General features: G+C 46.9%; 1 protein-coding gene and 1 long non-coding RNA gene across 3 annotated transcripts in view; both read left to right on the top strand.

Annotated features, from left to right (window-relative positions):
* The window catches only part of LOC309660829, a 1,143,314-nt gene that overhangs the window by 894,535 nt on the left and 224,562 nt on the right, over window positions 1–24,217 (top strand). The window lies entirely within an intron of this gene.
* The window catches only part of UNC5C (unc-5 netrin receptor C), a 409,465-nt gene that overhangs the window by 370,593 nt on the left and 14,655 nt on the right, over window positions 1–24,217 (top strand). For both annotated transcript variants that reach the window (XM_082461681.1, XM_082461680.1), the window contains 4 exons: window positions 1,509–1,742; window positions 15,414–15,563; window positions 17,516–17,680; window positions 23,312–23,490. In XM_082461681.1, coding sequence (XP_082317807.1) covers window positions 1,509–1,742; window positions 15,414–15,563; window positions 17,516–17,680; window positions 23,312–23,490 — 728 coding nt within the window. The remainder of the gene's footprint in view (window positions 1–1,508; window positions 1,743–15,413; window positions 15,564–17,515; window positions 17,681–23,311; window positions 23,491–24,217) is intronic.

Below are 24,217 nucleotides of genomic sequence, written 5' to 3'. Positions count from 1 at the left end.
ACATGTCCCATAGAACTTTGGAACATCTGTCAAGGGATATGTACCAAGAACAAACAACAGTGTAGAGGCTTTCACAGCATAATACAAAGCTCAGTTATAAATATGCATCCTAGTATGTGGAAACTGATACCTCTCTTAATGAAGAAGAAATTTTAGCAAAAAAGAAAAGTGGAATGACAAATGAGCTGAATCAACAAGCAAAAATATGTATAATACTACAAATGAAAGACTTTGAAGACAAGTGCTTAGGTACAACCCACAAAATAAAATCATTTATTTGCACAGTACTGCCATGAATCTACACACATTTTAAATGTTTTAAAATATTTTGTTATTTCATAATAAAGTCTTTTTACTTTTGTTATTCATTTTTCATGTTTTATTATTTTTGTTAATGTCCCTCTTTTATTTATTGCTGTTTCATCTTTTACAGCAAAATTGCTTTACAGCCAATCAGTTATGCGGCAAAAATGCCTACGGCAAAGATGCTTACAGTTAAAGTACTGAGAGCCCGTCCCTGCATGGCCGCAATAGCTGAACCAAGCGGAGACTGAGCTCTTCAGACAGGCTGTGCTCTGTTTCACCGCAGTCTCCACCACTCCTTATTAGCTTCTGCCCTACCTGCTTCACACACTCCTATTACCTTTCTGCCCTGGAAGGCATGTGGAATTGTGACCTTTGTTTTATGGATTTTGTGCTTGGTCTTTCAGATGATTTCTTCTGTGGCCTGAGTCATTTGGTTAAATCAAAACCTAGTTAAGTTAGTAACTATTTTTATAAAACTCATCAGTTTCACTTATTTTTATTTCTTGCTGAATGTTAACAATCTAAAACATGAGACTGCTTAAAGGCTTACGTGAAAAATAAACAGAAAAGTAATGTGTCAAATGCATAGAGTTTGCCATACTGTGCTTTTAGCAAAGTCCAAGAGCCCAGATTATGAGGAAAAGCAGTGTATTGCTTTGGAAAGTAATTGATGGGCGAGTTTGGAAGCACTTAGTAGAATGGTATTGCATAATTCTTTAATTTCCCTAATTCTTTTTTAAAAAATTCTTTTCAAACCCCTAGATTTTCAGGGGAAAAAACTACTATGCTAAAAGGACATTGAAATAAGATAGTACTTTCGGATGAAATTAGCAATTTAGAGATAAAAGCAAATTATCAGAAACAGATAACTCAAATATGCTGAAGTTAAAAGGATAACTTATACATTTCTTTTGGAATTTTACGTAGATTCCAGGAATGTAGATTCTTAGAAGATCAAAAGAGACTAAATCAAGATCTTCTAAATAAAGCATGTTATCAGCATAAAGGCAAGGGAAGTAAGGGAGAGAATGATTAAGAATGGAAATATTGATAGAAGTATAATAAAGGCAGAGAAAGAAAAAAAGAGCAGGAAAAGGAAGAATCAGAACTCGGGAGAAGTCGTCCTGCTCTGTGCACCCCTGTTGGCCACCGTCACGGCAGCCAGGGGGCTCAGTCGCCGCCCCTTCCTTCTCGTCCCACAGGATGTGGTGGTGGTCGGAGAGGAAAACTTCACCACCCCCTGCTACATTCAGCTGGACGCAGAGGCCTGCCACCTCCTCTCCGAGAACCTTGGCACCTACGCCCTGGTTGGGCAGTCCACCACCAAAGCAGCCGCAAAGCGCCTGAAGCTGGCCATCTTCGGGCCACTCTGCTGCTCCTCTCTGGAGTACAGCCTCCGCGTCTACTGTCTGGATGACACTCGGGACGCCCTGAAGGTAAGTGACTCCAGCCTGACCCGCCCGCCTCACACCTGGAGACGACATGCGTTATGTGCGTGAACACAAGTGTCTGGCCCCAAAAGGCGGCAGTTACAAAAACACATTAGACGTTTCTTGAGGCCATGCTGATAAATAAGCTGTTTCCATTATGCTGATTCCTCCCGAGGGCTACTTCTGTTTACCCTCCTTGATTTCTTTTAATGAAAAATTTAGAAGTGGAAGAATTTGGCAATGAGACCCGTGGATCGTAAATAATCTGCTTCCATGTTTATCTCAACTGTGTTCTTCCTATAAAAGGAACTGGCATAATTGCTCAGACTCTATGTTCCTCTTGTGTGCAACTTCATTATCTGCTTTCCCATTCTTTTTATGAGGACCGTGAGGAAGGAGGGTTAGCATTTGACAACAGGCTGCTGCTTTACAGAATAAATAGGCTTAATTCTTGGTGCTGTTATTGCCATTCATTTTCTCCCATTTGAAGCTTTAAAGGATGTAGTAAGTGCCTCTGAAGAAGTTATGATCTGGAAAGAGGAATAAAAGAAGTATGCAAAGGATTACAAAGCAAGTCAGAGTGTACATGCCGCAGATGAATGCAGAGTTCCGTGGGAATTCAGGAGAAGGAGGCATCATATTATTTTGAGAAAATCTGAAAAGGAGCTAACATTTGAGATTGACCTTAAAGGAAGGCAGGGTTTGACCAACAGTAATGGGGAAAAAAATACAGCATTTCTGGCTGAAGGGAACAGCATGAAGAAGCACAGAGGGAACAGTAAATACAGATTCTACGTGGCATGTTATTTCCAGAAAGCCTAGAATGATTGATAGGAGTTTTTTGGGGATGGACCTTGACAACCAGAGAGAGGAGTGGAGATTCAGTTTCTTGAGTTAATGGAGAACCACTAGAGAGGTATAACTAGAAGATATAGACATGACTGGAAATACATGTTAGAAATACTAGTCTGCTGTCAGTGAAAAGATAGAATCGAGTCAAGAAAAGCATGGTAGAGCTGGAGTGGAGACAGAGGAGTTAGAGGAAGGGAATAGGTATGAAAGGCCCTATTAAGTAACTCTTGTGGGCCCTGGTGACTCACCCTGAATGCGTGGAGCAGAAGATCAGGTCTGCCTCTAAGTAACAGTAGCAAAGTCGGGGCAGGTAGCTCCGGACTGTGGATATGGTGACTTTGCCTTTGGAATAGTGAATTAGAGGTATGGATTAGACATCAGGACAAAGGTGCCCCAAGGACAGTTAGAAATATAGGGGTGGCTCTTTGAACAGAGAGCAGTTCCTGAGACAGAGACTCAGGAACCAACTATATAATATTGATATTTGTCCTCCACGGTGATTGAGGAGAATATCAAGGGAGAGTAGAGGGAGAAAATAATAATAAAGCTAATAAACATCACCGAGAATTTCTTATGTGCCGGGCAAGATTCTAAGTATCTTTTCTTTTTTTTCTTTTAAAAAAATTTTTTTTGTTGTTTAATTTATTTATCTTATTTATGGCTGTGTTGGGTCTTCGTTTCTGTGCGAGGGCTTTCTCTAGTTGCGGCGAGCGGGGGCCACTCTTCATCGCGGTGCGCGGGCCTCTCACTGTCGCGGCCCCTCCCGTTGCGGAGCACAGGCTCCAGACGCGCAGGCTCAGTAGTTGTGGCTCACGGGCCCAGTTGCTCCGCGGCATGTGGGATCTTCCCAGACCAGGGCTCGAACCCGTGTCCCCTGCACTGGCAGGCAGATTCTCAACCACTGCGCCGCCAGAGAAGCCCTATTTTATCTTTTCTTAACTCACTGAATCTTTACAACAACCTGTAGGACACCATTATCCCTATTTTACAGAGGTTGCAAGGCACAGAAAGGTTAAGTAAGTTGCCCTAGGCCACACCGCTGCTGAGCGGAGAAAGCAGGCGTCATGCCCGGGCCGCTGGCTGCAGTCTGGAGTCCGCTCCTACAGTGGGCTGCTCAGAGAGCCACAGCCTAGAGCACAGGGACCAGGGGGGCCCTGCCATTGCAGGGGAGGAGGGGGACAGCCAGCAAAAGAGCTACAGAAAGAGGAGTGCCCAGAGGAGGAAGGGGAGAAGTAGGAGAAAGACGCGTCTAGGAAGCCAAGAGAAGAATCTTTTTTCTTTTCCTGAAATTCAGGGTACTTCCTTCTGGAGTTTCCATCCAGAGAATAGTTCTAGGTCATGAAAACTGAGTGTTGCAGGTTGTGTCCATGGAGGAGATGAGACATATTCGGTCCCTGGGTATATTTTTGATGGTTGCGCCTGTAGGAGTTTCTGATGTTAAATAAATGATGCGAACACACGGCGCCAGTGTAAAGCTTAAGGTTATTTCTTTTGTATTCCTTGCAAATGCGGTACTTTTAAGGCACTGTCTGGATAGAAATCATCGTAGGCTTAAATCCTTCGTAGCAAAAAACCGTATTTGTAGGCGAGCCGTGGGGTCTGATTAAGGCAAATCTTTTTAATAATTCAAAGAAAAGTCATTGCAAAAAGCATCTGTAGAAGATCTACATCATATTTGAAATATCTGATACACATTTTATATTCACACAAATAGTTCGTATACTCAGTCACTCTTGACCTTTCTTCTCAACAGACATACAATCCATGCCAAAAAAGTAATATTTCATAAAATAATTTTGATTGTGTTAATTAGTGAAAAGAGATGCAAATGGTCAACACTGAGAAAGACTGACAAACAGGTTTAAGAAGTAAAAACAACCCAAGAGCAGTTTATATCATGGTCAGTGCTTTCCAAATAGACGTATATAAATTCTCAGCATCTGGGGATCCAGCACTTAGCCTGAAAGAAACATGAATAATGGATAAGGCTTTCCTGCACTTATGATCATTTAATAATGCAGAAATACCAAAATCCTAGTTACAGGTAAACCAACATACCGAAGAGACCGCTCAGTCCAGCCGAAACTGCCTCATGCCCATGCTTGAATTGGAACTTTGGGGCCGATGAACTCAGAAAGGCCCTTCAATACCTACATCCTGCCTCCTTGGCACCTCGCCTGCTAACGTTCCCGCCAGCCTCTCTCCCATCGCCCTGCTCCTCTAATTTACCCATAAATACTGTCTTCTGCGTCTCTTCTCCAAATACCTCCTCCTTCAGGCCCACCCCACTCTTCGCTTATGCGCGTCCTAAATCCTAAGTAATAGTTCTCTATCCAGCGCACATAGGAGTCAGTTGGGAAGCTTTAAAAAGAGACTTGTTTGAGGGTCCCAACCCAAAGGCTCTGATCTGATGGGTGTAGGTATTGGGTTTGTTTTTTTGTTTGTTTGAGCACTGCCTGGGTTATTCTACTGTGCAACCGAGGTTAAGACCTATTATACTAAACAATTTCAGGGGTCTTTCTGGAACTTTAATCCTGCTTAGGACAAACCTTCCTACACCCTCACATCCTTTTCTCACCCATTCCTTCACCTGCTCACGCTAACTGCAGCCGGATCGCCCAACTAACATGCATCCCTTACAGTCCCTGCAGTGAGGACACACCCCTAGCCAAGCACAAGGCCAGGAGGAGAAGCTCCAGTACTTCTCGTGTCCCTGACCACTTCCGGGGCATCGCTCTACTTCTGGGCTGGCTGTTTGGTTTGTTTTTCTTTATCCTGTTACTCTGTGATCCATTACCCACTTCAGTTCCTCAGCACGGCGTCCCCCTGAGCACAGATCTCCATCCTAGCAAGTATCTGCCTCGTGGTCTATCTTGCCCCTCCTTTTATTCCCCTCATCCTCTCAAATTCAGAGTCACCTCTTATTCACAGTTCCTTTGCCCAAACGTATTCTAGTAACCTTCACATCATTCTACATTATCTACCCACCAGTGTAGACGCACTGCATCCTCAGTAGGAACTGCACCAAGATCTCCACCAGCCAAGGTCTCTACCTGTGAAAGCATCTGACCTTCCATCTCTCTCCCACAAGGTGCACGTAAGCTGCTCTTTGTTTTTAAGGAAGACCTCCGTCAACTGCCCCCTGGTCTCCTGGTCCACAAACCTTCATCTGCTCTTACCCGTATCTACAGGGAACTCACTTCCACTCAGAAATCTCTTGCCATCTAAAGCTGCTGCAGATTTTTCTAATTTCCATAGCTGCATATGACCTCCACTGAACAAGCCCTCTACTTCTACTTCCGGCCTGTTGAGCTTCTCTAAAAAAATCATAAATTCCTGATTGAGTCCATTATACTCTCAAGACATCTGCCCTAAGCTGTGGCTCTCCTGCTTCTCCACAGTCCTTTTATGTATTTCTCCTTGACTCATGAGATTTCACACACCACTTCTTGCGAGCCTCTCCCACTCTCCCCAGATCCCTGATAGTACCGCAGCCCCTTCATGTGTTGCAATGATCTAACACCTATGGTACCACTCAAGGGACACTCCCTCAGCTGCGGGTCCTTTACCTTTCAAACCTTTTATTTCAGCCTCTTCTCACCTAGTCTGGGCTCTGATGAAAAGGAGCTCTACTCCCTTGTTTGGGCTTTAATCCAACTCCTCCACCACCTCTGTCTCCAGCTAGCAAGTGACGCCTGAAAGTGGGCCTCCCCAGACTTGATGTTTTCTTAGAGTTACTGCTGCGGACTGGGGATTCTTTCTGAATTGCAGAAACCCTCACAGAAGGTTGGACAAGGGCAGAGAGGGAAGCTCAGTGCCGCACTCATTCTCGGGGGTCAGAACTACACAGTCTGGAGAGCTGTTAGAAGAAAGACTGGCCCAGTGTCTGGATCTGAACATACTGATAATACTAATTCTCACTTATTATCATATTGTCCATGTGGATGGGGAAAAAAAGAAAAGATACCACATCAGTCAGTCTCAGCAACCCTGATGCGTTCTTTCATCTTCCCACCCACCTCTTTTGAGTTTGGTAGCTTTTGTAACAATTTCCCTGAGTTTTGTTAAACCTGGAAGCAAAAATGGTCACCTGAAACTTAAAAGCTGTATTTAGCAACGTGGAAGCATTAGTGCTGAATTAGAATGCTGGCAGTGACTGCTGGAGTAAAAGTCAAGGCTGCCAGGAGACAGTGGAATTCTTTTACATACCTTTCAGGTGTTGTTTGTTTGTTTCCGTGCATGTGCTAGAAGGACCAGTGAGAGCAGTGTGTGAGTTGAGTTCGTGTAAAGAGATAAAGGTGCTATGAATTGTGAGAATACCTTAGAATCAGTTCCATTCTCAAATAAAGAGGTCACGTCTATTGAAAAGATTGAGTTGGGTATGTCACAGCTTTTCTCGTTACCTCCTCTTCAGGTGATTAAAGTAGTATTGGTTTTTTCCTTTCGCTGTTTGCAAAGACTTAAATCCTAATATAAATAGACCAGAAATTAATAGAGAGCAAGGTTATATTTGGGGTAAGTTTAAAAACACTGCAGGGAGAAATATACATCAGCATTGATAAAAGTAATTTCTGTCCCACTATCTTAGGGGTACAATTATAAGATTCTCCTTTCCTAATAAAGGGTTTTATACTAAACTCTGAACCTAAAAGAGGAGTTATTTGCATAAAATATGAGCAGTCTCACATATCATAACATTCAGTGTTGTTAATTGAATTTCTGACAAATGTATATGTGATACAAACCAAATGACGTGTACCAGCTTTCTTTATGTAGTCATTTGGCATGGAAGAGAGTCGTCTTTGGATTACTTCAGTTTTCACATACCCTAATCTAGGCTGTAACATAGTAACTCTGTGAAAAATCATATTATGAGAAAAGATAAGAGAAAAATGAAAGAGACACTGAAAATGAAAATAGGAATCCTAGTTGAGAATTGCATGATACTCAGTTTCTTGGGCCACAGTCGTAGATAGTCATAGGTAGCCCATTACAAGTTTTATTTCATCCTGAAACCTGGTGCTTCCTCACCCGTGTCCTTCTGATGTCTCCTCCATGGCCAGCTGTGACCCTGCTGAACCAAGAACACCTCACGCCTGCCTCTTCTGGGCCAACAAAGGCTGGCCCCCCATTGGATTGGCCCCGTTAACCATATCTTTTCTTTCACTTTCCTCAAACCACCTCAAAACTAGCATAACCTGTGTTTCATATTTTCAGGACCCTGGTCTCTGGAATTATATTAACATATTCATACATGTAACACATGCATTAGATAGCAACAACAACAAATGTGTTAAAGGTGACAAGTGTGTTTTCCCTGCTCAGTGTATGGAAGGAAGTGTGGTGTCAAAGGGAAGCTTGAGTCAAGCTGGCTGACTTGATTGCTTCCGCCCCTCATCAGCTCTGTGGCCCTGGTCATTGAACTTGACCTCTTAGGGACTTCATTTGGTCTGAATCATGGACCCTTGAAAGATTCAAAGAGAGTAAAGTTATTAAACTTCCTGGCATAAAATAGTCACTAGATAATGTTAATTGTGCCTAGGTGGGCATTTAGATTATCATGGCATTTTGAAGATAATGGCTCAGTGAAGATATTAACTCTAATTGTGATCTCATTGTGGGGTGAGTGTCAGGTTCGGTAGCAGGCTGGTTGGTCAGCTATTTAGGGACAGGGTTATCTTTGGTGCCTCTAAATTTACTCCATCTTTATCATCTTCTCATGAGACTTGGCTCTGGCCCCATCATATATTTTCGAAATGACCTGCAGTGCTGAGTTTATGTTTTGAGAGAGAGGGAGGAAAGAGAGAAGAGGAAACAGAAGTTTTGGTAGATGAAATAATGAGTCCCCAAAGATACCTGCACACAAATGTTACCTCACATGGCAAAGGAGACTTTACAAACATGAGAGTATAGACCTTGAGATGGAGAGATTATCGTGGACGGTCAGAATGGGTCTGATCTAATTACTTTGTGCTTAACAATGGGGAACCTTTCCCAGCTATGGTCAAAGGGAAATATGACCATGGAAGAAGGATCAGAGATGTGCCATTGCTGGCTCTGAAGAGGGAAGAAAGGGACCATAAGCCAAGGAATGTCGGCAACTCTGGAAGGTGGAAAAGCCAAAAAGCAAATTCTTCCCTAGAGCCTCCAGAAAGGAAGGCAGCCTTACTACCACTTGATTTTAGCCCAGTGGGACCCGCGTCAGACTTTTGGCCCACAGAACTGTCAGGAGACAAATGTGTGTCTTATTTAAGTCACTAAGCTTATGGTAATTTCTTACTGCAGAAACAGGAAACTAATATAGAAGTTAAAAAATAAATGTTCAAGGGTGAAAAGGAATACAAGAGTGACTCCAGAAGTTCTAGAACAATCTAAAAAGTCTTATTGCTAATACACAGATGTGTGAGGCCATCTTTTCCTTAGAAGTAAGCCCAGAGGCGGACAAGCCACGCGGCCACTTCCCCGGGCGCTGCCCTTCGGCATTTTGCTTTAGAAGTGTCACAAACCGACCTGACTGGGCAGCTGGAAGTGGCAGCTCAGACCGAACATCCGTGGTGACAGCAGCTGTGGGAGCAGCACGCAGAGCCCTAGAAGTGAGGTGACTTGACGGGAAACGTTTGCACATGGTCACCCGAGCCCAACCTTGTTATCATTAGGGACGAAGTACGGCAGACAAACTCGGGGGGAGAGCGGAGCAGCCCCGCACGGGCCCGGAAAGAGAAAGCGTGGCGAGGCTGGGCGTCTGTGTCGATGACCCAAGCAGGTGGGAGAGGCCGGCTGACAGTCAGGTGTTCCCGCAGCTGGCCGTGCAGCCCGAGGCCGGAAGAGAAGAAGGCCCCAGGGAGCTGAGCTTGGTGTCGCTGGGAGCTGGCAGGGAGCGGGAGAGAGGGGTGGCCCTGCCTCTTTGGCCTCTGCTTTGGAAGAGGACGGCCCACGGCTGTGATAGCGACAGCAGAGATAAGATAGCCTCTGGCAAAGGAGACATTCCTCATCCCCAGATGACAAGGGCAGGTTCCAACGCAGGTTTAAAGAGTGAACAGGAGCAAAGCAGCTTCCATAAAATCTGATGGGAGATGTGATTTTTTTTTTTTTTTAAAACAGGCAGCACTGTCCTTGAGGGTTGGTCTATTGAGGTCTGACATGTGTGGCACGCTGAACGTCTGCCGGTGTGTTCTTTGTGCCTGGAGAGCCCTGAGTCCGTATGGCAGAAGCTTGGCGAAGGTGGGCGCGAGTCTCCAAGCGCACGACTCGGCCTTCCGTGCTTGGTCCAGGGCCCGCCCTGCGCGAGCGTGGAGTGAGGGTTCCTCTCTCTGGAGCCGCACGGCCAAACCAAACCGAACACCCCTGGCGTGCACGGCTGGCTGCTGCATTCGCTGCCCTTTGTGATCTTGCCCTGTGGAAACCTTAGCGCGTCCCCACGAGCGCTGCGTCCGCCGGCCCAGGCTCCAGGCGCTGCCCCCAGGCTCCCTGGCAGCGGTGCATGCGGCCGATCCAGGGCTCTGGGCTTCGGTCCAGAGTAAAGAATGCGAGGACAGGTCCCATCCAGACAGCACCGAGGAAGGAGTGAGAGAAAACGGAGCAAAGCCCTGGCTCCACCTCCCCCACCCTTCTCTTCCGGAAGAGGTCTTAACGTGTCACCCGGGATTTAAGTTTCCTTATTTGTGTCTTCCTTTCTGTAGCCGGTACGAGTCGTTGGAGGGAAAACAAGAGAGACAGAGAGGGGGAAGCTAAAGGCTGGAGAACCCACAAATTGGATTGTATCCCTGAGAAACCAGATGTTCAAAGAAGTGCCTTCAAGGGAGAAGGCGCAGCTGGCAGCCGTGGTGCGAGAGGAGGCGCGTCCTGGAGCAGGCGAGGGGGGTCCGAGCGCAGGGCGAGGGGGACGGAGGACGAGGGTGAGCACGGAGTGCGGGGGCAAAGCCAGGGCCCGGCGCCTCACGCAGGTCCTGGGGCGCAGTCAGAGCTTTGCACCCAGACGGAGGCTCGCCACGTTCCTGAACGTGTGCTTCAGGCGTCTCAGCGTAGGCAACCCTGCCACCGGGGGCACTCGTGTCCGCCGGCTGTGAGGCTGACACCTGCCCGGGCTGGGAAGGGCCCGGAGGAGGAGGAGAAGGAGGAGAAGGAGGAGGAGGAGGAGGAGGAGAAGGAAGAGGAGGAGAAGGAGGAGGAGGAGGGACACGGGCGGCAGCGGAGGCACGCGTGGTCTAGCCCGGCAGTAACGCAGAGTGAAGAACCGTGGGCTTAGGAGGCCGGAGGGTGCCGTAATTACGCGCGCCGTGATGAGGGCAGATCCTGTCTTCGCAGCGCCCGGGAGGGCTGGGTACAGGCCGGAAATGCTCCCTTCGTACGCACAGTCCTTTAAAACAGCTTGGATTTACTGTGGCCCTTAAGTGGCCACGGCTAATGGCTTGGCACGGAGAATGTCTTGGCTTAACTGGTTATTGTGAATGCTCCTGGTTTTTCCTGTGGAGTCCCTCGTCCCTGCCTTTCGAACAGTCCCTCACAGGCTCCTTGAGTCCATACAGCCCGTGCTCAGGGCCGCCGGGGAGCCCGCGTCCTCCCAGCAGCGACCACGCCGGGCAGCGGCCGCCCCACGGGGTCGCGCAGATCCCGGCGGGCTCCGGCCCTGCCGCACAGGCCTGCCCCCTGCGGCATGGGGTTCCTGAGCGTGTTCCCGCGGAAGCACGGGCTGGAGACATTTCTGTGGATAACCGACCCCTGCAAGAGTCTTTCAGGGTCACGATGGAGGGGTGGAGATACAACTGACAAGGGCAGGCAGAAAGGGACCCCTCCTGTAGAAGCAGAGCCCGAACAAGGCACCGAGGCAGGGGTGCTTCCGGGCGGGCGGACAGCCTTTGCAGAGGAAGGCGACATTTATATTTCCGAGAACAAAGAGCCTAGATGATTCTAATTCCTGTTACGGCATTTCTTTCCAAGGTCACGATAGTTTTCTTAAGTCTTCCTAACTCTTTTGACCTTAAATATATTTTGTTCCTGTCCTCTCGTAAGGTGTGTGAAATATCCCAGCCTTTGGCACCCGGAAGCAGCTGTCTTAGAGCTGAGCACACGGCGTTGGGGTTACGTGTTTATGTGTCGGTCTCCCCACAGCTGAGGTTTGTGAGTGTGGTCTGAGGCTGGGACGGAGGCTGACTTGTCTTCGCGTCCCAGAACCTGACGTGGTTCCTGGCAGGCGCGTTGAATGAATGCTCCCAGGAAGATTAGGGAGAGGAAAGCATGTAACTCTAAAGCTATATTTTATTGATTCACACATCTGTTATTTTTATGTTCTCTGTATCATGTGTAATAACCAAAATGATTTCATGCAGAAGGAATTCAGAGAATCAAGCTTTTTAAAATGTTACATTAATTTTAAGTGGGATCAGCTATAAAATATCGGAAATTATGATACTTAAACCATAACAGTATGGAACAAAACCCTGAGTAGCCTATCAAGTGGGCTTGCCTCTTCTGTTTTCTGACGTAAAATTTATATAAATTTATTAAAAATTTTATAAATTTATAAAAATTTTTATAATTGTATAATTTTACAAAAAATTTTATAAATTTATAAATTTTATAAACTTATAAAAATTTTTATAATTTTATAATTTCATTAAAAATTTTATAAATTTATAAATTTATATGAATTTATAAAATTTATATATGGGATTTGGTGTATGTGGCAGGTCATCTCCCTCTTGTGTGGCTCTAGGTGATTTTAGTTTCCAAGGAGTTGTTTTATTTATTGATCATAATATCTTTAATTCACACTTCAATGTTTTTAATTTGTACTTTGGTTATTGTCTTCTCCTTTATTTTGTTGTGTTCCCTTGAAGTTGAACATCCTGGGTCCGATGATACCAGTTGCTACTTTTCAGGAAAAAAAAGTTAAATTTAAGTGTGGTAAGGATTCTTCTTACCGAATCATTTACTCCTGGCTGATTTCTCCCAAAGTACTAGTGGAGGGACAGCTGCCCCAGCCAGCAGTCTCCAAAATGGACTTCACAACCCCCAGGCCAATGAGATTTGGGGGGTAAAAACAGACACTATTAAGGACTTCTGTCTCTATTCATTTTAGCGCATACTTTTAACCTTAGGTATATTATATAACATTAACATATTGATGTGTTAATATAGGTGTATAACTTATAAAGAAACAGAAGCAAAATGCAGGCTGGATTTTTTTTGACGGATGGCGTGTGCAGTCAAATACGTTTAGAGACTTTGCTGCAAGCATGCATGCGTCCTGGTGGGCAGTTTGTCTCTCACCAGGGTTCCTGTCCAACTGAACAGGACGGAAAAGTCAGGTTCCTCCCAGCTGTGTGCAGCAGCTTTGTGTCACTCCTGGTTAGTGGAGAGATGGAGAAATTAAGAATATGGGGTGTGTGTGTTCTCCAGCACCATGTTCTTTAAAATGGCACTTTACTTGGTACCTTCTCTCAAAAAAAAAAGGCTTGAGCCAACCCAGTCTCTTTCCTCACCGGGAGAACTCTTTACCATGACTTTCGAGGTCAATGCCGAAGAAGCCAAGGACTGAGCCTTATTCTTGGGCTGCCTCCTACGCAGACTTTGCACTCAAGATGTGGCACTGTATTAGATATCTTGACCTCAAGGTCATGGCCAATAGGCAGTTTAGGTTTTTTTCAGTGGTCATCCCTGCCAAGAAAACTGGTCATGTCCCCCATCTCCTCTGGCAATCTGTGTTGATGGTAGGAATGAGGTGTGGATTATACATTGTTGGGTACAGTCACCACCCAGAATACAATGCGTCTTCTTTTAGACATCCCAGGGAGATAATTTGGACATAATGAAGATCTATAGTAATCAGATAATTACTATCGATTGCTCTTTAGATGTCTTGATGAGGTAATTAGGGTGTACTGGAGAGAAGCTAGAACTGATTGATTGGCATGACTGTAATCTCAAAGATTTCTAATTATGTTTCTTTTCTTCTAATGGCTTATAAACAAACATCATTTTAGCTTTAGAATTTGTCAGGTGCCAGGTTCACCAGGAACATCAGCTTTCTCTATTATGCTAACTAGACACCGAACATGATCCACATAAGCTCATTACGCCTTCCTGCTGAAGCAGAAGAAACTGCAATTAACCCTCGCTTTTCTTATTCGTCTTCATTCCCGCACGGCCAGATTCTCCTCGAGGACTGGAGTGTGAAGTGTCGCGGGAGAGCGTGTCATGAGGAACGTGTTCGGCTCTGTGCTGGGTACATCTAGAGGCCTGTGGGGGCCCTTGGAGCCTGCGGGGCGGCGGGCACAGCAGAGCCAGGGCACAGTGACACAACGTCTGTGTCGGGGTGGCTGAGTGCTCAGTCTCCTGCCACAGGCAACAGCAGCTCATCAGCCAGCAAGGTGGAATGTTCTCAACATCAGGGCTCTCAAGCAGCTGGACCACTCCCATCTCTCTGTCATGGTGCTATTGCCTCATCTCTTCCGTTACACACTAACTAGAGGAGTCCCTGCCTGAGACCACATGACCCTCGTATCCCCTACACCTTATAGGACCTTTCGGCAGCTTGCATTGTGCAGAATAGTGGCCAAACTCAAAGATGGAGAATGCCAAGAACCAGTAAAGGAGCAGTTTGAAATGAGCTGTTTCCATCTAATCAATGACGTTGGTAAGCTCTGCACTTACTGGACTGCAGTTCTCCGCTGTGACCATCTACCTGTGCAGGAGTAGGTTCCCTATGCACGCCTGTGGAATGGCCTGAGTGATCACCTGTGTTATTGAACCCCATGCTTCCGACTGAAATCTCACCAAAGAAGAAAATCGTATTTTGTTTTTATACGGTTATAAAATCCGTTATTTTCCTGAACCCCTTTGGAAAAAAAGGTCACAGGTGTCTGCGTATTTTTATCACTAAACCTTTTAAAGCACGAGAGGAACAAAATGCGTAAGGATGGTTCAGACAGCAGAGGAGACTCAGGATATTTGTTCATTGATAACTTATGGTTTGCTGATGTTTGGATAATTGCAGCTGTAGTTGGAAATGCTTCATTAACTCCCATTAACTAGCTTGAGGAGTGGAAGTAGACACAGAATTTATCTTCATGTTATATCTTTATAGCATAAGTAAAGTTACATAGCAAATTTAATCAGCCATGGTTCTTGAAAAATGAGGTGGTTTTTTAAAAAATTTAATCTGAGTGACTATTTAGATCAGTAGTTGGTGCTGAAAAATCCTCCTAATCTGTATCAGTGTATTTTCCTCTGTTAGAATATTTAATGAGCATATTTTTATTGTTTGATAATTGGGAATTGTGCAGTGGATAATTTTAAGCAAAAATTTTATTTCTGTAGGTAAAGAAACTAAAAAAAAAAAATAGAAAAAGTGCCCAAAACACATTCCAGATTTTTATTTTGTTAGCTAGTATTTCCAATCTAAGATCTGGTTTGTTTTCTAGTTGTTTGCCCCTTTCCCTAAAAGTTCATTGAAAATCTACTTAACGTATCTGTTTATCTACGTTTCTACCGATTTTTTTCTTTTTTGGGGGGATTCTCCCCATTTTGGGTTCTGATTGTCGTTGCCGTGTATTTGATTAAATACCCCACTTGTTCGTCAGGAAGTGTAGACTGTACTGAACGTACCGCACAAGTGTCGTGTGGCTTGCTGACACCGTCCATTGGCCACTAGGGCCCAGTCACGTGCAGACTGGCCGGGGCCTCAGCTGGAGGGTCTCGGGGCTGCAGGATGGAGGGCACGTGCTGCACGGTTAGGTTCGGGGCCGGGGACAGAGTGAGGAAGCATACTGTGGAAGTGATGCCAGTCGTTCTTATTTGCTTTCGGTTTGGGGCCTGTCGTCGCAGGAAGTCTTGCAGCTCGAAAGGCAGATGGGAGGGCAGCTCCTAGAAGAACCTAAGGCTCTTCACTTTAAAGGCAGCACCCACAACCTGCGCCTGTCCATTCACGATGTCGCCCACTCCCTCTGGAAGAGCAAACTGCTGGCCAAATATCAGGTAAGGTTCCCAAGCTGAGCTAAAGGCTTGGAGACATCTCCAAGAGGACCAGAATGATTTAGACAGAAGATACTGCCTTCCTTGAAAGTAATCCTATCTTAGTACTCCTTTGTCCAAAATAGTTGGGGGATATTTAGGATTTTTTGAAAAAATACTCTAGACATACTGGAGGAAATGCTTTTTTCTGAATTCTCTTTCAGATACCTTTACTATCAATGTTTTACTTTCAGTAGATAAGATTTCCAAGTCCATCATGTCTGTGCATTTTCAGAGTAATGTTAACATTGAATTGGTAAAACCAGCCTCAAATGCATTCATAGGAGAAAGGGAACATTGTTATCCCACATGACACAAATTAGGCTTCAGCCTGGCTAGGAGAGTGCGTTTACATTGAAAACTTAGAAGGAACCTCAGCTTGGAAGCTGGGATAGCAAGTAAAAATAAAACCTGGTCAGGATTTTATTAAATAACAGCATAAAATTACTGGTCCCAAGTCCCACTGTATGTAGCTGTGTGTGGGAAAAACAAGACTCTCCAGAGGTGTTCACCTCCTCCTCCGTCAGCCAGCCCAAGCTCTCAGGAGACGGTGTGATGGGATCCCTAGCCTCAGACCCATCCTAGGAGTCGCAGACACCCTTAGAATCAGCAGTGAATCCTTGTCTACACACATGCAAATCCAGTCCCACACCCTGCCCTGTAGCTGCACTGGTTGTGATTTCCTGATGTAAGTCAATGAACATACTAGAAGGGATGAAGGGAAGAGTTTCAGCTGCATTCTTACTCTCAGACGTCTGGTACTTACACAGAAATTGCGGGAAACAAACCTACTAGTTTGCTTACAGCCTCGAGCTTTGATGGGGGCACATGCTCAGCACTTGATTGAAAGATCGGCTTTAACTTTCTCATTAAATCTCCTCCTTTGCTTTCTTCTTTCTCTGATTTTGCAACTGCCATAAAAGTCCACAAATCTTCCCCTTTTATGAACAGTTCTTTTTGTGCAACCATAATGGAAAGTTGTTTTTATAATAATGATAACCTGATGTTAGTTTAAGCTAAGCCTGGCTGAGTTCTCACCATCTGCCAGACTCTCGTGTACTTTGATTAATCTCATTTAACCCCCTCCATTCAGGTACTCTCTGGCTTAGGTACAATCTTTCACAGATGAAGAAACTGAGGAAAGGTTAAGTAACTTGCCCCGAATCACCAAGCAAGCAAGGGGAAGGCATCCTGTTTGTACTGGATTTGGCTCCAAAGCCTCTGTTCTTAACCAACAGGGTCTACCATTTTGTATCAATCCTTCTTTTCCCTTTATTGAAAAAAAGATTCCTGGGCTCTGTGAGGTGATCTAGACTCATAGACAGTTGTGTCTGTTAGAGGCTTGGTGCTTTTTAGGCCAAGAACTTTTCCGTGGCAGCTAATCAAGCCTCCGGTTTCCACCTTGTAGTGAGTCTTGGCTTTCCCCATCCTGTGCAGAGGGAGGGCGTAGGCATGAAAGGGAACTGGGTCAGTGCATCATCCTTTAGACTTTGCTTTTCTCCAGGGTACCATGGCAGGGATTGCTTTTAATGGGCAGTGACTGGAGTGTGTAGGTTTTATTTGGGCAGTTGTCTAAACCTTAAAAAAAAAGATCATTTACGATGTTTTTTTGTTTTTTATGTTTTTTGGTAAATGACAGAGAAGTGGCAGGCTGGTTAGGTATAAGGATTCTGGGGCTGATTCCCTGGGTTCAGACCTCAGCTCTGCCACTTTCTAGCTGTGGGACTCTGGGTGAGTTCTTTAACATCTCTGGGCCTCAGTCTTTCTCACCTGAAAAGGGGGTTGGGATGTGCTTGTGCATGGACCCATCGTGAGGATTAAACAAGGTAATTAACACGTGCAGTACTGAGATGATTACTGGGCAGCGCACTGTCTGATAGTCCCTCATTTGTGGTTCCCCCTTTCATATGCTTCAGGAAATTCCCTTCTACCATATCTGGAGTGGGTCTCAGAGAAACCTCCACTGCACGTTCACTCTGGAAAGATTCAGCCTGAACACAGTGGAGCTGGTCTGCAAACTCTGTGTGCGGCAGGTGGAGGGAGAAGGGCAGATCTTCCAGCTAAACTGCACCGTGTCCGAGGTAAGAGGCGCTCGTTGGTCTCAGACCACAGGAGGGACCGACCTCGGGGAGGGCCAGTGGGGTATAAAGTATCTCAGTGTGGGAAGTCCTGAAAAGCTCTCTCTGGAGGGCCTGCTGGTTCACAGAATAGTATTTTTAGTGAACACAGGGAGCTAAAATTATATAAAAGTGTAATAGAGGATCCTTTTCAAAAAACAGGACTTTTACGCTTTGTGACATGAACTTAAGGATCTTGTCCTAACTTTTTACACAGATCTGAACTTCAAGTGTAAGGTTCAATTTAAGTATCGCACACATAGAGTGACTTTCCCAAAGTACCCCCGCTGTCCCCCGTTCCTGGCATCCTCCGCCTCTCCTCCCGTTGTGGTTCTTTCCTCGGAACTCACCTGCCTTGGCCCGATGGTGCCCTGCCTGCCCCCTCCTTTTGCCTCCTTTCCTTTCATCTCCATGTCGAAAGGAGAAGTCTCTTGGTCCCCTTGCTCTCTTATACATCCTCCTCCAAACAGAAGAAGGGATGCCCTTCTCCCCGAGGTAGGAGAGACAGTCCAGAAATAGAAGTAAAATCTACGCACTTCCCCCCTCGCGCCCGTCACACTGCCTTTCCTCGCTGTGAGCCTCACTTCCTCCAGGTGCGACTTGTTGTGTGTCTGGATCTCAGAGATGACAACCATCGCTGCTACTTAAAACTTCTCTGCGTGGAAGGAAGGGGGTGCTCGTGACCTTGTTGGTTACCTGGGACCCCAGGGCTGGGAGTTAGAGCCATGGAAACGCTTCAGGCTGGAGGGACAGAAGGAAAAGGACAGGGTGAAAGGAAGGGGGCAGCAGCGTCCGGGGCCTGTGGAGCTGAGCTTGGAGCTGCGTTTTGAGCCGCAGCACAGAACTGTCATATTTCAGAACTACCGCCGGACGGCGTATGATTTAAAAGGCTCTTCTCCCTCGCTGTCTCACGCACAGTGACGAATGGGACGTCACCCTGTTCGGCGTGTCTCACTCCACAGGTCGTGTTTAAAGACAGGCTTCCTCAGCAAACCCAGGGGGGGGACACATGTCCGCCTTGACGCCGCCCCCTCCTCCTTTCCCACAGCCTGGCGAGCTGCGGTCATCATTTTCCTTCCTCCGTTTCATGAGACTTTTGACTCATCAACAACTTTAGTCACAGACCTCGGTGACATTCATGAGGCATGATCTTGGTGTCAGGGCGCCATGGCAACCGCCGGGCCTTTCTGTGCGCGGCCCGCAGCACCACCCCTGCTGGCTCGGGAGGGTGTTTTCACTTTCCAGGCCCAGCAGGTCTGCAAAGCTCAATACCCACCCAGCTCCAGCCACAACAAAGGCTGCTGAATTTTGGAGGGGGGCGAGGAGGTCTGCTCCTTTGATGCTTGCTTTCTGTTCGGCATGAGCAATGTGATGAAAAGGCAGATGCGCTGTGGCCAGGAACGAAAGCGTGCTGGTCAGGGCCCCCCCACCCCCGCCAGGCCAGCCAACCCCTCGCGAAGAGACAGTGTCGCGTCATAGTGTGATGAGTTTAAGGACTTTCAGAGGAAAGATGATTTGTTTTGCAAGCTGGTGGCAGCCAGCTCAGGGAGGCCGACCCTTTAGTCTCCTCAGAGGCCCGTGACAGACAAGCACACTTAATGGGAGGAGGGGGAGGCAGAAATGACCCGAGTCAGATGACTTTGGGGATTAGGGGCCACTCTGCTGCTTTTCCTTCTGGGTCACCGAGTCCCACCGTTGCTGTTAGCATTTGAATGCAGCGCATGTGGCCCGCAGAGCGGGGAGAGTGGGGCTGGTCCTGATGTCCGGAGCCGGGCTACGTGCTGGTGAACAATTGGCTCTGGAGAGACCTGGGTCCTCATCAAAAGCCCGAGGAGGGGTTCCCTGGGGCCGACAAGCCGTAACCAACCAGAGAAAAGGCTCCATTGGTGGTGTCCGTCTTCTGGACAGGGCTCCGCCCTCGGGTCACACGGCAGGCTGGCAGGTGGCCTGGGCTTGCGGTTCCAACCTCCCGGCTCCTGAAAATGAGCTGACTTGCCAGGAATGTACCGCTCAAGGCGTCACGAGCGCTCCTTTCTAAAGCTACTCGGCCCTTGGCCTCTGCAGTCAGGCGCAGGACCTGCTGCCCCCCAGGGAGACCAGACGTAGACCGAGGTGATGTCGAGAGCCGGACGATTGTTCCTCTCTAGGTGCCTTGGCCAGAGATTCCTTACCTCGAGAGAAAGCCTTTAGTCTCAGATGAAGTTTAAGAATGAAAATGCCTAGAAGAGTTAAAAGTATGAGGATAAATGATGATAAAAGGTTCTTCCTTAGAGGGACAGGGTAAGTAATAAAGGAGAAGCTGCCCATCACCATCAAGAGGAAAAAAAAAGTAGAGAAGAGAGAGAAACTTCAGTCTCGTTAGGACTTTTAGTTTTAACTACAGTATAGACAAAGACGTTCTAACCCTGTTAACTACTGACACACAGCACTTTCGTGCACACAAAGAACAATATTCAAAATGTACAAAGCCTCACTCTGCTCTAGCCATCCTACCTATTCACCTCCTCTGTTTTCTATAAGGACCCTTGGGAAAATCTAGTTGTTCTTGGTGACTTCAGGAGGAGGCAGAATACAGGAAAGGAAAGTCGTTTCTCCTGTGGAGTGCTGACAACGTGTGCCATAGCAGCTGTTTGGTTAATGGTGAAAAATCATATGTTTAACCAAGGGAATCATAACGTCAAAGACAGGTGGTACCAATATCACAAACAATTATTCTAATAAGTGTTCTGTGAGAGTATACCTGGAAGTAAAAGAAGAAGTAACAGCAACAGAAATTACTAGATGAAATTTGAATGTAAATGTATATATGTATTTTTCTTTCACCTCCAAGGCTGCTGTCAGCCATCTGATAAGGGAGACAAGAAATTATGCCCTTTTGGGCTTGTTTCACGCACAAGGAAATAAACAGGCACAGTAGCCAAGGCTGGAGACTCAGGGTTTGAAGGCCCACCCACGTAAAGTGCTGACAGGGCTTTATTCCCCAAGAAAAGGGGGACAACGTGTATGTGTGAGCAGACCTTCCTGAAAGTCGTGCCTGCCTTTACCTTCGGTACTGAACAGCGAGGAGGGCCTCACCTTGAGCCACGTTTAGTTGGAAGGAAGCTCAGCCGTACCCTGCGAGGTGGGATTCTGTTAGGAACTGGCTTCATCCTCTTCCTCCACCAGAAAACATATCTTCCTCTCTTCCACAAATACGAATTGAGTAGCTTCCACGTTCAGGGCACTGCCCTGAGGGTCACAGAAGTTGTGAGGATGACAAAAATACTCACATCTCCAAGAAATTTGGGAAATCAGAGGAAGTCATCCGTAAGTACAACCGGCGTGCATAGAGCAGACTTACGAGGAGGGCAGGAGCTGTGGGAAGTGCTGTAGGAGGGCTCCAGGTGGATGGCTTTGGGTGGGTTTGCTCAGGGAACATGCTCTTCAGTCCAGATTTTGAGGTGTTTGCCTGACAGAGGTTAAGGGAAAGGGCAGAAGAACTATCAAAGGTACATCCTTAAGAAAGGCGCTGGGAACAGTGAACGGTCCAGTCTGAGGAGAGTGAGTCATGCCAGCGCAACCTGAGACAGGCAGGAGCCGGGCTGTCAGGTGGAGGGAGCACATGGGACCCCTCCTCCATGGCAGGCCTGGCTCTGCAGGTTACAGGCAGCCCTGGGGCTTCAGGCCAGCCCACCAGGCAGGTCCTGCAGATGATCCTCACTGCCTGATGATAAGGAGTTGGGAATCCACGTGGTAGGAGAGCCGTTTAACACTTACTAAGAGAAGGCAGGAGAAAGGTCAGCGCTGGGCTTTAGGGAGAGGAGTCTGGCACAAGGGATAGACCGCAGGGAAGCAGCAGGGAGCTGGTGAGGCCAGAGGCAGCGCTACACCAAGCAGACCCCTCCCCGTGCAGACTCAGCCTCCGCTGCAGGCCGGGGATGGGCAGGATGGGTTTCCTTCTAGGCCCCATCGTTATGGTCCAGACGAGAAGCAGGCAGGACTTGCAAGTGGGCGGTAGCGCTAAGCTGTGGAAAGAGGTGTGATTTCTCTACGCCTCTGCCCGCCCCCCTCCCAATTCTATACCTAATAGAAGTGTTGGCCACTTGGGTGCAGACATTCCCAACATAAATCTGTTGAAGAACACGAACATGTGCCTTCAGTCCTCTCTTCTGGTCCCCTTTGTTTAAGCCCTATGCCCTTGAGGTCAGGAGCCCTCTGTCCTCGTGGTCCCTTGGAAAGAGCTCTATGCCCAGTACAGGGAAAGCTCTTTGGGATTCAGGGACTCCCAACTCCCATCGGTTGCTTCTGTATCTCATAGCAGTCTTTTCAGTCCTGGTACGTGCTGGAGTTAACATAAAGGAGCCACTGGAATCCTCGGAGGCCCAGTTTGCCAAGCTTTGGGTTCCGAGGCCAAATATTGTGATCACAGCCAGCACCACTTTATGTTCTATGGCAAAAAAATTTGTTTTGCTCTCACATGCCCTCCAGAGCCCCCGGACAGACCCTGTGCCGTGTGATTGCACAAGCCTCGCAGTGAGCCTTGGCTGCTGATTCTGGAACACAGACGGTGGCCCCAAGGTGCAGGAGCAGCAGGGTGTGGGAGGCTCTGGGTGGCGGGGGGCACTGACGTCTGAGCGGAACACCCCACCAGACCCCGAGACTTCCTGACGGCTGGACCTGCGTGTGGCTGTTTTATCCTCCAGCAACTAATTATGTTCACCACGGAGCTACCTGCTCTGAAAAAGAGAGAGATGACATTTAAAGCAGATTAAGTGGATTTTCTTTTATTGCTTTAATAGTTCCCAGGCAACATTTGCTTTTGCTTTTCCAACCAGCAGAAGTGATCAGAAAATGATTAGAGTTTCTCCTGCAGATGAATTTCAGATTTTTGCAATCGTGCTGTTTTATGAGCTGAAACTACCTTAAGAGCCAATCTGTGGTTTTCTCTACTAAAATTAGATTTAAAAAAAAAAATAAGGGTGTACAGCAATTGGAGGATTCTGTTAGCAGCTTGCCCTGAAGCCAGGTACTGTGTTCGCCAGTTTCTTGTAAATAATTAGTCTTAATTTGATGTCATTTGGAGGAGAGCTGTGGTCCATTTCTTTCAACAAAAGCAGGACCGAGCCATCTTCCACAGAGGTTAGAGGGAGAATTTACTCAAGCGTTTGCCCAGGGCTTCCCCTCAGGGTCAGACAGTCTCTAGAATCTCAGGTCTGGATCAGTTCATTCTCAAAGAGCTGCCCTTTTGAACACGTCCCCCCCCGCCCCCTGAAATCGAAACCTTTAGGAGATATCCCCTTGCGCATCCTGGAGAATCCCATTAGAAAAGCTGTAACTGAATTACACCCGAGCTTTCCAGATAGCCCAGTCCTCACAGAAGACCCATCAATCCAAGGCTATGCAAAACTCAGCTCAAAATGTACCTCCTCCTCTCAGCCAGGTTGCAGAGAATCACAACTTTCAGCCAGAAAGAAGCCGTTCTCACTAAGGAGAATATAATAACATTCATTCTCTTCTGACCATTCAAAGCAAGGCATTATGTTGATTGGTTCAAGAAGGATTGCTTTTGTCTTTCTTCAGAAATAATGCTGTGTTGTTCCTGTGCCTCAACTACAGGAACCGACTGGCATCGACTTGCCTCTGCTGGACCCAGCGAGCACCGTCACCACCATGACGGGACCCGGTGCTTTCAGCATCCCTCCCCCCATCCGGCAGAAGCTCTGCAGCAGCCTGGACGCCCCGCAGACGAGGGGTCACGACTGGAGGATGCTGGCCCATAAGCTAAACCTGGGCAGGTGGGCATGGCCGGGCTTCAGAACGAGCTCCCGTTAGACATCGGGCTCCCGGACTCATATAGCTGACTTAGGGCAACATTCATTTTTTTTTTCTCCATCTGTACATTTACTTACTTTCCATTATGCCAACATGTATTAAGCTCCTACCTTGTATCTTGCACCATGGTCTTGCAAACACGTGGTTGAGAGACTTCCTGGGCGTATCTGACATTTGTAAATATCAGGTTTTGTGATCCACTTCGCAAAGCTGACAGGCTAAATCCCCCCCTACATGATATAGCCATTCACTAACCGTTGTTCCTCACCTCCTGTTGAGCAGGACCTAATGCTGGGTGGGTAATTAACATGCTAAACACTGCGCTGCTGTGAAGTTACGAAGAGACCTCAGGAGCCTCTTCTTTGTAGACCGTTGCCATCACTACCAAGCAGAAGGCATGGCATAACCTGGCAAAGGTGATCAGAGCCTGGGCCAGAAAGAAAACATAAGTCTCTTGGTTTCCTGTTTAGGATGTGACCCACAGACATCTTGTCTCTTAAATGCTCTTAACTCAGAGTTGAGGTTAACAAAGTTAAGGCATCACGTCTCCTGTCTGGGGCTGACCTAATTAAGTATGGGCTAGTTATTCAGGACGGCTCACTGCAAGCCGCACTTTCCCAGGTGGGTCCAGTTATACTTAACAGAAACGCAGTAACGAAAAGGTTTAGTAAAAACTGAAAGGAAAACAGC

This window comes from Balaenoptera physalus (assembly GCF_965194825.1).
Source record: "Balaenoptera physalus genome assembly, chromosome: 5".
Lineage (NCBI taxonomy): Eukaryota > Metazoa > Chordata > Mammalia > Artiodactyla > Balaenopteridae > Balaenoptera > Balaenoptera physalus.
The sequence above is the reverse complement of the archived record's forward strand: the minus strand, read 5'-3'. Positions and strand labels throughout refer to the sequence as shown.